The 16794-nt window shown below is 38.8% G+C and overlaps 1 protein-coding gene across 15 annotated transcripts in view; it reads right to left on the reverse strand.

Moving 5' to 3' along the window:
* Positions 1–1314: 1314 nt before the first annotated feature.
* Positions 1315–16794, reverse strand: part of GOLGA4 (golgin A4) — a 128541-nt gene continuing 113061 nt past the window's right edge. For 13 of the 15 annotated variants that reach the window (XM_045436586.1, XM_045436582.1, XM_045436588.1 and 10 more), the window contains 4 exons: positions 16235–16338; positions 11173–11259; positions 4710–4772; positions 1315–1999 (listed from right to left, as the gene is read on the reverse strand). In XM_045436586.1, coding sequence (XP_045292542.1) covers positions 4743–4772; positions 11173–11259; positions 16235–16338 — 221 coding nt within the window. In that variant the 3' untranslated portion in view covers positions 1315–1999; positions 4710–4742. The remainder of the gene's footprint in view (positions 2000–4709; positions 4773–11172; positions 11260–16234; positions 16339–16794) is intronic. The other 2 variants (XM_045436583.1, XM_045436577.1) reach the window with 1 other exon arrangement.

The following is a 16794-nucleotide window of genomic DNA, read 5'->3' on the forward strand; positions in this document are numbered from 1 at the left end:
AACTGTCCTTTCTCGGGCATCAAGGGGGGACACACGTACAGGGGAGGGTCTTCAAGAAAAGGTCCCAGACGGGTCTGAGACCCTGACACTGACCACCGTGAAAGATGAAAGGCTTTGTCCTTCTTGCTGGAGCAAGCCGTTGAGAAAATGTCACCATCATTCTTGATCAAGGTGAACTGAATGTGCTGTGCCTTTTTCCGAAAGAAGAGGCCGCCTGCCTGCACTGGGGGAAAATGAGCAAGTCCTAGGATTAAGGGATTGTCACTCCTCCCCCAGCTCCACGATGACAATCCAGCTTGTTCACTTTCTCAGGGGTTGGCAAACCACAGCCTGAAGCCAAATCCAGCCTCCCACCTGCTCTTGTAAATGGAGCTTTACTGGAACACAGCTCTGCTCATTAACTTAACGTATGACGTACGATTGTACTTATACGACAGTGACGGAGGGCGGTTGTGGCAGAGACTGGATGGCCTATAAAGCAGAAAATGCTTACTATTTGACCCTTTCTAGAAAAGGCGTGCTGACCCCCTACATACTTTCTGATATGCTTATCTCCATAAAGGAGTTAGTAGGAAGTCATATGCAAATGTTACTAAGAGTACACAATTTCTACCTTAGGACAAGCTATATAAAAAGGTAAGAAGTCATGTCTGTTGTCAGAAACCCTTTGGTGGCACAAAATTTTGCCCCTTCAGTAAATCCTGACTTAAAAAAAAGCGGGGGTGGTGGTTAAGAAGACCCTCTTCCCTTGCTGGAACAGGTGTCCTCAGAGGAGTCAGCTGTGGGTTATGTAGGAAGACCCCCCCGCCCGGTCATCTACCCACCCCCTCCCCGAGCTCCCCACTTTTTATCACAAAATAAGATACACCAGGAGCGCTAAGGTGCACACTGTCTGTACTGAGGTTCCACCTCGAGGCAGAGGTTAGGAAATACTTGGATACTGAATACTGTGTTTGCTAGAACATAGAGCATGAAACCCTCTGAACAGTTCCCATCTCTTGCTGTCCAGAAGACGCTCTCTCATTAAGTGTAAAAAAACAAAATCAGAGTATGGTCTACTCCAGAGAGAGGAGGCATCTCCAAGTTGGCAGACTCCTGAAACGTACACCATGAAGTATTTTTTGTTTCCATACTTCTTCTAACTTGGTCATGCTGATTTTGGAAAAAAAAAAAAAAAAAAAAAAAAAATCTTTCCAAATGGTTAGCATTTAGCTATCTTGACAAACAGTTCCTCATGATATTCACCCGGACAGAACATCATTTCCTAACTATTTTGAAATACAGTTCAACTTAGGAAACAGCACTATAAGCAAATTTTATACAGTAAATAAACTTTATTTATTCTTCCAAGATGACATTGCCAACAGTCACAGGTCTGCATACAATACAGTATTGACTATTTACAATTTACAGTAGTATTTTTTTCCTCTGAAAAATATAAGTACAAAAGCTAAGTAAACAATGAGGTACTGCTATTTGGATTTATCATATGTATAGCTTAAAGAACTTTAGCAAATATTCAACAAATCTGGATAAAATATTCAATTAAATGCTCTAATTTATCAGAAAAAAATCCACTACGTTTCACCTCAAAATGTATTGCACAAGTCTTTAAAAAAAAAAATCACCCTAAAAATAAATAGGAAGGGCAAGCAGTTCTTTAAAAAGAGGGACAAAAAGAATGGAAGAGAGGAACATTAAATGAGCCCATAAGTCAGGTTGAGTTATTCAAAAAAATCTCTTAAACGACATAAAACTCTTCCCAAGAAAAAAAACTGAAGAAAAAAGAAACAACTATCACCATTTCTCCACTGATATAATCAATCTGAAAGGCAGTCTGCAATATTAGCTGTGGGCCAATGTCAGATTTTTCTTGGTCTTTGGCTCCATAAGGGGCCCTGAATAACAGCTTGCTTCTCCAAGAGGCAGATGCAGACTGTCCTCCACGCTTGCCCAACATCACCACCCCATTTCCTCAAGACGATGATCGGAGCCATGACTGGAAAAGAAGAAAGGAAAAAGGGTAAAGTTAAAATAGAATTATATTCTACGGTCTAGGGAATGAAGTAGAAATATTCTAAATAGTAAACCCTAAAAAAAAATCTTCTAAAACTTAATGTTCTTGGAATGATCTGACCTATGTAGTCCGTGGTCCTGGAAAACAGGATGCTTCAGCGAAAACTGTAACTGCCACCTTCCACCAGGTTGTACCTGGAGAAGCCAGGAGGAGGCGTGCTGACTTGGGAGACCCTCACAAGGCCCCAGCTGCTCAGACTGAAAGAGGACACACAGCTCTTCCCTCTTCTCTTTGTGCCCATCTTTCTACGTATCGCAATTCTCCCGGGATGATATGCATGGCAGCAAAGGATGGGAAATGAACAAACTCAATCTTAAAGACTAAAAATGCTGAGAGAAACAATGGTGATGAGTGATTCCTAATAAGGTTTCTCTGATTAAAACACTAAAGCCAGTAGCCCGGGTAAGTTAGAATGCCACAAAAATAAATTACCAAATAAGATTAATGGAGATGAACTTTTTATACATATTTAGCAGAAAGAGAAAGTTTTAAAGTCTTCTCCATTTGTAAATGAAAAATATAATCCACTGACACTCGTGATGCACTCCCCATAGTGTATTATTATGTATAAAACCTGCTCAATAATCATGTTGGTCCTAGCAGCCTAGAGAAGATGAGAGATCTTCTGTCATATTTAAGTTCCTGTGTCAGATAGTATTTTGAAACTTGGCTTGTGCTGTTTGTGGAAAAAGAAACTCACGCACAATTCAATAATGCTGCACAGTGTCAATGTCATGTAAGACAAAAAAAACAAAGCTGGGAGAACATTTCTAGTTTAAAAGAGACTAGAGAAATTGGGGCGCCTGGGTGGCTCAGTCGGTTGAGCATCCGACTTCGGCTCAGGTCACGATCTCGCGGTTTGTGAGTTCAAGCCCTGCGTCAGGCTCTGTGCTGACAGCTCAGAGCCTGGAGCCTGCTTCGGATTCTGTGTCTCCTCCTCTCTCTGCCCCTCCCATGTTCATGCTCTGTCTCTCTCTGTCTCTCAATAATAAATAAACATTAAGAAAAAAAAATTAAAAAAAAAGAGACTAGAGAAACATGACAATGACATGTGATGTGCAATCTCGGAGTAGATCGTGGAATTTAAAAGTCTGTGAAAGACATTATTTGAAAAACTGGAAAAATGTGAATATTTACTATATACCAGATAACAGTATTATGTTAAATTTCCTGAGAGTGATAAATGTATTGTTGAGTTTGTAGGAAAATGTCCTTTTCTTAAAGATATTTGCTGAAGTATTTAGTTTTCTTTGCAAGTAACTGTCAAATGTGTGCGGGCACAAGTGTTTGCAAGCAACGGTCACGCCATTACTGATGGGAGGATATATATGCAGAGAGAGAGCAAGTGAGAAAATTTTGCAAAAGGTTAAGAATTGGTGAATATCGGTGAAGGGTATACAGGTATTCACTGCACTACTTTTACTAATCTTATGTTTGAAATGTTTTAAAAGTTGACATAGTCAATTGATCAATCAACAGAAATGCTGGAAGTGTGGTCACTTCCAGTGATAAAGGACGGTACTGAAATGCAAGAATACAATGACAAGCATGATGCAGTGTTTACAACATAAAAAAAAAAAAAAAAGGAAAATGTTAAGGGATTTATGAGACTAAAGATAGTTCTAGACAATCACTAAGGCAGGTTAATTGGTACATAGTAAAATCGAAATGAGACTCGAATGTGGGCATAAATGATTTTTAAAGCTAAGAGGTTGAAAAAGAAAAGCTGTCTACTGGCATTTTAAACCTTAATACCATTAGCTGAATACTAGTTGAATTAACAATCACAATTAACAATCGAATTATTTCGATTATAATTAAGCTCTATTAATGGCGATCGAGCTTGTTTGTGATTTGTAAAAATTACAGCCAAGTCTGAGGCAAAGATGTACAAAGATGTACCCCAAATTTTAGGGGGTGCCTAAAGTCTAGCTAATAGCATGACCACTACACGGAGGCCACGGCAGAGGGGTTTAAACGGTGAAGACCTATGACTGTGTGGAAACAATCTAGATGCCTCCAGTTGAGTTAACAATATGTTAATTACTAACAGCCACACTCAACTGAAGCAGGCTGCCCAAGGGTCTCCTGGGGACAGATGTTTTCTTGTTATACTGTACCATCCCCGGAAGTAATAAAATGATACTTCTTTTAAATCAACTTTACTAGCCTTCACGATTTCAGGCTATAGCCTTGATAAGTGGACCTTATGATGTTTTGAAATCTGGCTTCGTGAAGTATATCACTTCACTTCTATCTAGAAAATGATTTTTCATTTCTCTCCCACAATTTTTATTGATTTCCAAGACTATGCTTGGGAAACAAAAACAAAAAAGATTATAAAATATATAATTTCTTTGAGTTGATAAAATTTCCAAGAGCAATTTTAAAACTTTCAATTACTATTTAAAGAAGTAAAACTTCCTAAAATTGTATAACTCTTCCGGTGGTGGTGATTATTAATCTATTTATTAATCTATAAAGCAAAATTAACAGAAAACACTTATATTAACACATAGCATAATCATGTATTCATTAAACAAAAGAGCACAAGAATTCCAGCAAAATGGTTAGTATCATGCAACACATTTAATTTTTGCACAAAAGACACAAGACATTATTCTTCACTCACCACATGCTAACTAAGCACAGACTGATGGTTTACTCAGAAGATACCACTGCGAGGTGAAGAATACTACAAGCCAGGAAGAAAAAAAGCTTATTGGGTTAGTTTTAAGACTTAATATAACATAGAGATTATATGTGTATATGAACTTCAAAGGACTAAACAGAATGTACTTAAAATTTTCTCAAATCTCCCCCAAGTCAGGGGAGGCTAGGCAAAGTATAAGGAACCTATAATAAGTCCCACCCATCCTAAGAAAATACAGTAATTTGTAGCTGAGATTTCATTTGCAACTTTAATTTTAAAATGTAAGCAACATAATTAAAGATGCTTTCACACTTTAAGTAAATATTTATATAACATTAACTGGGTATGATTATTTGCCTTATAAAAATATTTTTCATAATTCCATTAAAGTACACATGAAATTTGATTTATATAATATCTATCAATTTACCATCAAAAATTGGGGGGAAATGATGATGAATGTGAATACAGTAGGTCTATATGTTGAATTATCATTCCTAATATATGTCAGTTTTATCACTGAGTAATTTGCTTATAATTCAACAGTATATCATCAGGAATGGTTTCAGCAAGGATAACCCAAATTGAAATTTCCATTCAAAGGGACCCAATCTCAAACATAGTTTTTACTGTAGCAACCTTCTTAAATTAATTCTTTGTCCTATCTAAAATGGTCATAATTTAAGATTATTGATTAGCTTTCTGGTTTGTTAAAAGAGCATCAGTAAAAAAAAAAAGGGGGGATTATTTATAAAATGAGTCTATTCTTAGCATGACGAACCTCAGAAGCATCATTTCATTTACCTTATTTAAGGGTACAGTTAGTAAGAAGCAACAAAATCAAAAGACAAACTAGAAAATGATATTTGCAACACAGCACACAACACAATAAGGTCAATACCCTCTTGAAAAACTTGCAGAAGTATGCAAAATACATATATAATGCATGCTCCCTGTGTCTGTGCTTGTACGTCCTGAACAACTGCAAACAACCTAAGTGTCCATGAATAGGAAACTGGTGAACTACATTGTAGGACAGCCATGTAATCATACAATCGGCCATTGAAAAGAATAAAGTACATCAATTTGTAATGAGGTGAGATAAAATAAAAATACGTTAAGTGAAAAAAGCAAGCTGTTGCATTCTGCCATTTTTATAAAATAATTAAGTAATTAAAAACATAACTATAAGTATACATTTATAAAGCTTAGAAACCCTGGGGATATTCACCAACTGTTTACAAAGATGATCGTGGCATGGTGGGAAGTGTTGGGAGGCTGAGAACACGAAGGTCTCCCTCTCTATGTAACATGATTCCGAATCATTTGCAATGTTTTCTTTTGCAATGATCACATATTATGTAATTCTAACAGAATCAAGAGTCTAACCACTTTTGAGACAACAAACGTGTACTTCATCTGTACAGTTTTTTTGTTTTGTTTTGTTTTCACTTCACAGCAGTTCTATTTACACCGGTTTCCTGATCCACCTTCCAGGTATCCACTGAGCCCGCACAAAGGTAAGCCTCTTCTGGGATGGGAAAGTTTTCCAGCTAACAGTGCTGAAAAGTTTGGATGAATTTGTTAACTCAGAAGAGATTTTTAGAATTCCAACCAAAGGGAGAAAAGTGCGAAACATGAAGTACAGACGGGTCAAGGGCAAGGATGGATCGAGAACTGGACACAACACAAAGGATCAATGTGAAAGAAAAGTAAAAAACAAAGGCAACAGAAAATCAATTTTTAAAAATGACTAGAATGGGTGGGATGAAAATAAGCCAAAACTTCTCCATCAGAAGAGAAAAATTTTCTTTCAACGAGGTCATCAGGAAAATAGCTGTCTAGGTGAAATAACGTCGCTTTGCTAGCACTCTGAAAAGGAAAATGCATTTCTAGAAACATTTTTCAGAAGAGATGTCTATATAACAAAAGAACCTCTCAATTTCAAGAGATGATTTAGCACCTGATTGAAACAAACTTTCTTAATAAAATTACCCTAAATAATAACACTCTCCTTTAATAAAAAAATCTGATGGCGTACTTTTAGGGCAGTTTTCTTCAGCACAAAATAGACGAGCCCAAGACTTTTGTATTCACGCTTGCTCCTACCCTGTTACTCAAATATCCAGTCTGCTCTGCCCATCCAAACTGCCTAAACCATCACAAAATGAGGCACAATAAGCTAAGAGCTGAGAGAAGGTAAAAGGCTGTTCTCACAAAGATAAAAGGGTGTGCCTTTGGTATGTGCGTTTTCTTTTGAACTTCTGCCTATTGTATAGAAGGCAATTTTTTCCCAGTTGAAACAAATCCAAAACTTTAAAATCTACAAATAATTGAGAACTTTAGAAGGAAAGAAGCCTTAGGGATAGAACAACCCACCGTGCTCATTTTACGAGCAAGGGCCAGAAACATGGAAAGGGCCTGCTCCAAGTCTACCAGGGCTGGGCTGGTGAGATCCACACTCACCACAGCAGTGCCACTCGCTCTGAGGGGGACAATTTCTGAGATGACGTCATTCCTGTGAAATGACCTGCCTGTCCTACTGACGTCTTTAATGACCGATCTCACACACATTAATATTAACTCACCAACCTGAGTCTCCTTTTCTAGGAAAGACTAATTCTACACCCACATGTTGCTCTCTGGTGGCTAAGAGATTGTCACCACCACCCCTGCCACCATCTCAAAATCCCAGGGCAGGCACTATAGTCTGGCCTTCCAATAATGCTAACAAAATGATGTTCGCTTTGTGAAAAACCTGAGGCTCTGAGACTTGTCAATGAAGGACGTAGGATAGTCCTTCCCTACACATCACAGCCTTCAGATAAACCAGAATTTAATTATGCTCTACAATTTAATCTTACTTGACAGATAACGACTTCTCATCTATGAAATGTAATCTTGAAATTAGGTTAAACTCTGAAACCACTTATTAAGTAATAACTGTTGTGATCTAGAATGGGGTGTCTCGAATACAGACTGGAAAACTCACTGAGGGGAGGGGAAGTAAAATAAAAAGGGGATACACTGAGAAAGATCCTACCAGCAGTCACAGAAATGTTTGGCCGATGCCAAAAAGCTAATGTGTAATCACCAGAGTCATGAAGCCAGTTTTTAGACGGTCTCCTCCTACAATACCCAGTAAATACTGCAAGCGCTGATGTGGCTGCACGCTGTCAGCTCTCAGCGCAGTTCACACTCTCTCTCCAGCATCCCAAATATTAACGGATGGGGAGGGCAGCTCTGAAACGTGTTCGGGGTTGTTTTGGTTTACTTTTCCCAGCCTTTCAGCCTTCACAGCTAAAAATAACAAAGCACTCAAGGTTGCTGATTTTAAATACGAGGGAAAACATAGCTCCACACTTGTAACAAATTACAGAAGAGATCCATTTGGAATGTACGTTTAAAGCTAACACGACTAAGTAGTTTTTAAATGTTCACTTAATAAACTGCTAAAAAGGCTGGTTTTCTATACATTTATATATCTTTCTATTGGAAAAATAGTTTCTATATTTACATTGAAAGAATATAAATATCTTTCTATTGGATATCTTATCTTTCTATTAGAAGAAGATACGTCACTCTTTTTTGCAGTGTTTTTTCCTAATCAGCTACGGACACTGGACAGGAGTAAGAAACAGGTTGTAATTCCAAGAGACCTGTTCAAAGATAATGATTCTCATTGCTCATTTTATGAATGGCACCGGTCTTAAAGGCAAATGTGTCTCTTGGTTCAACCTTCTCAATCAACAACAATCTTAATCTTCCATCAAATATAAAAACACAATCATGAATCACTATCAAGTACCAAGAATCTCAAACCAATGAAGAGTGACTCAAATTGATTTACAGGCCATCAGTGGGCCTCACTTCATGCTCATTATAAGTCACTTCCTATTTCCTAAGCATCTACTTTTATTATCTGAATTACGTGACTTAGACATATCTTTCATTCATGCATGATCCATGGGTACTACGTCTTCCCCCGAAAATTAAAGGCTCCACAAGGTCAGCAACCATTATCTTCCACGTCTTCAATGCTCCTATACCGGCCACAACAAGCAGGAGAGTATGTGTGTGCTGACTGCACTCATTCATTAAGCAAAAGATAATGATGGATAAGACTCTGCTTAAAGTAGCAGTGGAAAGAGTGGTACTTTCTTCCTGGGCAAATCAGCCTCTGAGACAAGGGAGGATTATTTCAGGAAGGAATAAACAGTCACCATTTCATTCCTATCCAGAATGAATACCACTTTATTCAGGAATAAAGAATGTAATGGTTTTCAAAGATTTCTTTTTAGTGAAACTAAAAAAAAAAAAAAAAAAAAAAAAATCCATCTCCTTTAAAAGGTTTTTTTTTTTTAACATGGTTCACTATGTACATGTATCAATTCAATTAATTTCCTTCAAGGCGAACCAGTCTAAGACTGCATGTGTGTATGGGGTGAAGGGGGATGTTTCCCACCATATCTGCCGTGGCCATGACTTAGGATGAAACTAAACTGTAAAGCAAATCCAGATAAAATGTAGCCCAACAATGAGAGTTTGCCATACCCCAACATCAAGATGATAAAGAGGCCATGGGAGAATGAACAAAGGTGCATTAGATCATTTAAAAATATTTTCTTCAACAGGCCATAATGACAGAATCATGTTGACAGGTTCCAATTGCACTGGAGAGTTTTATTTACACAAAGGCAAATTCAGTGAGGAGAAAAACTACTCTGAGCAACTGCATTTTAGAACTGTTTGCTATAATTTAAAACAACATTCTATTGGTGAAGGGCATACATTATAGTGACATACTTCTTATAAAAAATATGTATAACCAGAGGGGCTCAGCTGGCTCGGCCGATTAAGCATCCAACTCTTGTTTCGGCTCAGGTCATGATCTCAGGTTCATGAGATTGAGCCCCATCTATACTGCACTGACATTATAGAGCCTGCTTGAGATTCTCTCCCTCTCTCTCTCTCTCTGCCCTTCCCCTACCTCTCAAAATAAATAAATAAACATCAAAAAAAATGTATAACCAGAAATAACTACAGAGGTATAACAATGTTTTTCAGGCCACTAGATACCAGGGAGGAATACTTTCCAAAAAACACTTAATGTTAGCCAAAATAATTGTAACTGTCTCAGAAAATATACAATAGGTATATGACAAAATATGCAATAAAGTACTAGGACAAAGGTCAGGGATGCGGGGATGACCCTGGAGAAAGCAATGCATCAGAAGAGAGAAGCCATACCTGGCTGGCTCAGTCAGTAGGGATGCAATTTTTTTTAATTTTAAGCAGACTCCACGCCCAATGTAGGGCTTGAATTTATGACCCTGAGATTAAGAGCTGCACGCTCTACCCACTGAGCCAACCAGGAGGAGCCCTGGGATGCAGCTCCAGGTATCTGGCCTGGAGAAGAAAAGCCTTCCATTCAGGCCATTGACAGATTTTTTGGTTGAGTTCCATAGGTAAAAACCAGAAGAAATCGGTGACCACTACTAGGGAGGAAGACTGGGGCTCAAGATAAGCAAGAACTTTTGTTAAGAGATGTAGTCTGTTGAATTAAGATAGGATGCTTTAGGAGGTAATGACTTAGTCCTTACTGGAGATGGTCACACACAGGCTAACCCATCACTAAGGAGAAGACCTTTGCTTGCTTCAGTGAGGAGAGAGAAGAGAACAGCGGTGCTGAAATCTTAAAACAGGTAGAGAAATGGGGGAGGACGTGGAGGGTGATGCAGGCTACCAGCAAGACAAGACAAGGAAGGAGAAAGAGAAAGCTGAGGCAAGACCCGAGACTTCCCAACAAATTTCACACTGTGCTTAGAATGGATCTTTTCTTACTGCATTACTGGCCCAGAGCAAAAAGAAGTCAGGCAAGAGGATTCTGCATCATTTATGAAGCGTGTATTTATTTCATTTCAATCACATCTGACTTCACACAAAGGTTTCTAATAATTCCGTTACCTACATCTCCCTTGCTGGGTATCTCAAAAGCTCAAAAATGCTTACATTCTTTCAGTCAGAATTACTGTATTTGAAAACCACTACGGAGGATAAGGAAATGTAATACAGAACACCTAACATCATGGTGTAATCTGATCAAAAATTATTACTGGATATACCAGGACAAATGCCTTTTCTGTCCTTTCCATAAACAGCCCGGGTTCTGGAAATCCCAGATAGCACGTGTAGGTGTTAACCTCATAAAAGCTATTGAAAAAGACTGTTCTTTCCTTGAAGACACCAATTCCTATTTGCCCTCGGTTAAACTTTCTTAATGTAGATTCGCTCTCAGTTTTTACGCTACACTACAATAAAAATGATACATTTAAAATGTCTTTGACCACCTCAGTGTCTTCGTAAATGAAACAGAGCATGCGATAAAGTCAGAGATGGCGCTAAAGTCGTCTTCTATCCGCAGCCTACTTTTAAAGCTTACCATTAGCCGAGCATCTTCTCTTTCCAAAATTTTCTGAGTCTGATCATCAGGGAACTTCAGGACAGTGGTTATAACCTTCGCCATGGTCTACAAGAAAAACAAGAGATGATCACAGACAGTTGAGCAGATGACGTTTCCCCCATTCTGACATGTTCTGCTGGTGGGATTCTTTAGTGCTCTCAATGGAAGCCACGACCAAAGAAGTATGATGTGAAGATATTAGTCAAGGAAATAACAGCCAACGCTAGAATTTCAATTTAAAAGGACTCTCCACAATGCCTGAGTTGGTATTATTTCAAGAAGGTGCAATTACAATAGCATGAAGCTATATAAAGTTCTAATGCTCTTGGCCCTTTATCGTATTAAAATGGAACTTTATTACTCATTCATTTTATAAGGCTTTTCACTTATAGAAATCTATCTAGAAAGTAATGTATTGCCAAGCTCTAAATCATCAGAAGTTCAGCTTTAACTAAATCACATCATATATCTCATAAACATGGGCTACTGCATGAACATGAACATGCTTAGTAGGTATTTTTTACAACATGCAGCACATCAGCCTAATAGAAATACAAATTACATTTTAAATAAACACGAGATGTTTTGTTGGATAGAAAACATGATGAATCAAAACATTACACATGGTGGCTTGCAAAACAAGATCATAAATTGTGCAGATCTAAATGCATATACCGTAAGTCAGACTGTCACCCATAAGCTCGTGGAAAATTCTCCTCAAAGGCTGAAATTCCCTATTTTGTATCAAGATGAGATGTTTTGAGGGAGACAGAGAGGAAAGAAGATACCTTATGAAATAAGATACACTCACGAAATAAGTAGGATAACAAGTTCAGTGCTTACATACAAATTCAGGTGCTAGTGCTCTCTCCTCCACGGATGCCCACAGAGGACGGCAGGGGCACCTAGGGAACTCACTGTAACGTTCTTTGTTCACGGTTACACACACTGTGTGTGTGCGTGTGTGTGTGCAGGGGGCGGGGCTGGGGACTAGAGAAGGTCACTGAGGAAAAGATGACATAATAATCAAAAATTTTACATTTCTCGGGGTGCCTGGGTGACTCAGTCGGTTAAGCTTCCGACTTCGGCTCAGGTCATGATCTCATGGCTCGTGAGTTCGAGCCCCGCGTCGGGCTCTGTGCTGACAGCTCAGAGCCTGGAGCCTGCTTCAGATTCTGTGTCTCCCTCTCTCTGCCCCTCCCCCATTCACGTTCTGTCTCTCTCTGTCTCTCAAAAATAAACAAACATTAAAAAAAATTTTTTTTAATTTTACATTACTCACATCATTAGAAAAAAAGGTAGAATTATCGCCAGGAAGGAAAGAAACTAACACTTTTTAAATTCCTATTATGTGCTAAGCCTAGGCCAGGCATCTTACATACTTCTAATATTTGTTTCAACTAACAGATCAACTAATACTCTTCTTTAGTCACAAACCCCATATGTGGCAAGGTTTCAGCACCCTTCCCTCCTTTTACCTTTGCCTCTGCCATTCTGAGAATCAAAAAAAAAAAAAAAAATACCATTTAAACTCTTGGAGAATTCCAAAGGCATTTTACAAAAACCCTCATCCTTTAAATTGTACTGCCTAGACAGAACAGTCTTCACGTTAAAGCCAAGTCGAGAAACTAAGCATATATGTGGCCTTAAATGGCAAGAGAAAATAAGAAGTGGTTAAGTTTTTCCGTATTCTTTTTATTAACACTCTGAAGCAATTTTAAATGGTTTTGGTATACTGTCTACGAAGACTGTTTTTAGGAAGCAACAAACACCTAGAATTTAGGGACTCATGATTATAGGAACATTTCTTTACTGTCAATAGCTTGTAAGGTTCAAAGCACCCAGGAGTCCGTTTATATTCACTAGGAACCACACACGCACATGCAAGTATGTCTGTCAAAAGACCCCAGGACTGTCGCCAGGTGTTTCTTCACGTTTCTAAACGTTAATGAGGAACCCACCTCTAAATTCACCAGTGATCCTGAATCTGCAGCAGATTACCCAGCAAAGACTTAAAGCTCTTCCCTGGCTTACCAAAACGCACTTACATGAAGAAACCCAGGCTCTCTCTGCCTGTCAGACTGTCTACTCTACGTACAGTATCCTCGGGCCCCGGGAAGTAAGGAAAAGTTCAAATGAGCCACCTGGTGGAGAGGCTGTGTCTCCTGCCAGGTCTTCTTTAAGGAGGGGCTTTACTAGAAGGTTACAATGAGAGGGGCGCCTGGGTGGCTCAGTCGGTTAAGCGTCCGACTTCAGCCAGGTCACGATCTCGTGGTCCGTGAGTTCGAGCCCCGCGTCGGGCTCTGGGCTGATGGCTCAGAGCCTGGAGCCTGTTTCTGATTCTGTGTCTCCCTCTCTCTCTGCCCCTCCCCCGTTCATGCTCTGTCTCTCTAAATTCACAGACTGAATTTTAGTGTCCGTAACAGCACGGGAGGACCAGAACCCGAGAGAAGGAAAGTAAAGAAGACAGAGGAAGCTTCATGCCGTAAGAATGTGTGTCCTACGTGTGGTCTTCTTACATAAGTCATCTGCCTCATCAAGTAAGGAACACCGTGTGCAGAAGCAGAGGAAGGAACACAGGGGGGGATGACACACATATCCCGCTGGACGAGGGTCAGAGCACAAAGGCCACAACACACACTGGCTCATTCTAAGGCCGCAACCCGGTTTCCATTTCAAACTCTTTGTTACTGTGTAGAAATTAAGGAAATCGGTGAAAGATGTGTCTAAAACCAGCTCTGATCTTGTCAACCTCAGCTCAAGGGCTAGCCACCCCCCCCCCCCCGATGCCTACAGGCAACACTCGGAAGTCATCCCGGGCCCTCCACACTCTGTGCAGCCCTGGAAGGAGTCACTTCCAGCACACAGATCCAGTGTTTCCGTCGGACCAGACGACGTGTCATTCCAAAACCCAATGTCCTGCCTTGGACCTTCTGTCTAGACTTTCCCTCCCGTCTGAGCACCTCTATTAAAATCAAACCACACCTGCACACACCTCATCCCGCTTTAAAGCCCAGCAGATACACCTGCTTCTCCACGATGCCCCCCTTGACCTTCTCACAAGCAAACAGGAGAACTCTGTGCCTCTCTTAACAGCCCCGGCCACCTTCTGCATCACGTCAAGCTTAACTACAAATAGCTCCACTTTGCTACTGTAGAGTAAACTCCTTAGAATTAGGGACAGTGTCACATTTCATCTTCTTATCCATCGGGGTGATAAACAGAAGGCCACATGGGGCAAGCACTCAATAAACACGCAGTAAATTAAGCAGAGCGTCTGCACCGATGTTCTAGATTGACCTGGACACTGTGATGGCACAGTGACAGCCTCACCATTTGTAGTAACCAGGTGCACTGAGTGTTGACGACAAAAGACCAGGGAGAGCCCTCGGCAGCATGGCTTCCCAGTCAGGTGTCAGACGGGGCGTGGGGACATCCCTTCCAGCTGTCTCCTCAGGCACAGCCTCCAACTAACCGCACGGCCCTGACGGCGCGAGCTGGCGCCCGGCACATCTCACGTTTGCGCCTTTCTTCAGGAGGACTCAAGCTCTGTAGGGCTCCTACCCCGCACAGTTCACAACCTCCAGAAGACACGGTCTGAGGCACGTAAATAATTTATTTAGCGACACTGGGATCACAGCTTTACATTCACAAATGAACCAATACGGCTAAACTGCTGAGAGGCTTTTTTTTTTTTTTTTTTTTTTTAAGATACATCCTTCTCCCTTCCCTGCAATAACAAAGTAACATTAAATTATTTACCCCACCTCAAATACGGGCTGCTATCCAATACAAGCCTTAATAAGAGGAAGCTATATGTCATTAGCTTTATTTATTTTTTTATTATTTTTTCATTAGCTTACTTTTAAAAAGATAAGGAGAAAATTAGTTTTAGCTGTTCTCTGAATTAAAAAAAAAAGCCCTTTAAGGAAAAAAATACTGAATCACTGTGAATTAATATATCCCTCTGTATTACATGTTCAGGATCACACTAGATATTACTTTAATTTGAAACTATTTGATATAATGAAATGAGATTTCTACAGATATTATGGATTAAAACAACTTCCATTTCTATAACTCCTAGTGTTTAGCAGAATCTATAGTCTATAAGTTCATAATATTCTTTTAAGAGATTTCTTATGTCCTTACTTTTTAGGCTTTTAATATACCTGCCAAATTAATCCCTGAACTGGCTTAGCACTCCTTGACTTAGTAACCCCCCAAGGGACCCCTAAGTTAAAAACACTGATTGCTTCTAAAAATGGAAAACTCATGATCCCATCCTCAGCCAAGGTATACGGACAATGTAAAAGTTTATGAAGGTAAAAAGTTGAAGCAATGTCGGAAAAGAAATTGCTTTAAATGAAAAATTTGTTTGAGGAAAGGTTCATGAATTTCCCTAAATACATGGTTCAATTCAATTCAAGATATATTTACCAAAAGTCCAATATAAGGCTCTTTTAAAAACACTGCGGGGGATACAAACAAGAAAAAGACAAGACTATACACTCAAGAACCTTACAATAATTTAATATTCCAGAAAACAAATTTAGCCAAGCATTACTACCTATATGATGTGGTAATTTTAATGACTGATATTCCATATGTTTTGGAATGATTTTCTCACTGTAACTAAAGTAAAATATTTAGAAATGCCCCTAAGTAGTCATTCTTGATTATGACCATTTCCAATACTTCCACATTATCCTGAAGTTTCCATGAAAATGAAATCAAATTTTGACTTGACTCTAAAAGTAAAAATACCCATGTTTTACAAAATATTAAGTCAATGAAATTTCTATTTTTAGTATTTAGCATCATCCAACAGTATTTTTTAAATTAATATTTTATAACTGAAACAAATATCTACAAATCATTTGTGTAAACAACGAACTATAACACAATTACCTATCACCTTTTAGCATGTGTGGTCTGCTAACAGTAAAATATGGCATCAATATGTGTATTAAAGTATTAGAAGTGGGCACATTTCCTTTTAAATTAAGCCACACGCCAAGTCACCAGAAATTATTTATACCTTAGTCTCACGACCCATCATATACTCAAAAAGCACTTTTCGCAAATACTCAAACTCGGTAGGTTCTCCAAAGAGCGAGACATCAGTATGATACAAATTGCCACCTGTCAAATAAAAAAAAAAAAAAAAAAAAGATCAAATCTTAAAGAAAATCCAGATCAACTACTTATTACTTAGACACCAGACAAAGCAAGGCATAACTCTTATATTAATTATATTGTACTGTGTAGTACTGTACATACATACATAAATAAAATATTTCAATGGTATTTTTCCCTTGGAAAAGAAAATTAGAATTATTATAACAATTTTATTTCTCAAATCTTTTCCTCCTCTTCCTCCTCCTCCTCCTCCTCTTGGAATGGCAATTTTAAAAGACTATACTTAGGAAATACAAAGATTCCTTAAAACCGGTATTTCTCTCCTCAATATTCTGTGGTTGACTGCAGATAGTCCACAATGAGTGAAATTAACAATAATGTTTATTTTATTAAGAATTCATTATATCAGTATAGTATTCTAGTTTTTCTAGTATTCCAAACCTAAAAGCACTTAGGTTT

The sequence above is a fragment of the Leopardus geoffroyi genome, chromosome C2 (genome assembly GCF_018350155.1).
Source record: "Leopardus geoffroyi isolate Oge1 chromosome C2, O.geoffroyi_Oge1_pat1.0, whole genome shotgun sequence".
Taxonomy (NCBI): Eukaryota; Metazoa; Chordata; class Mammalia; order Carnivora; family Felidae; genus Leopardus; species Leopardus geoffroyi.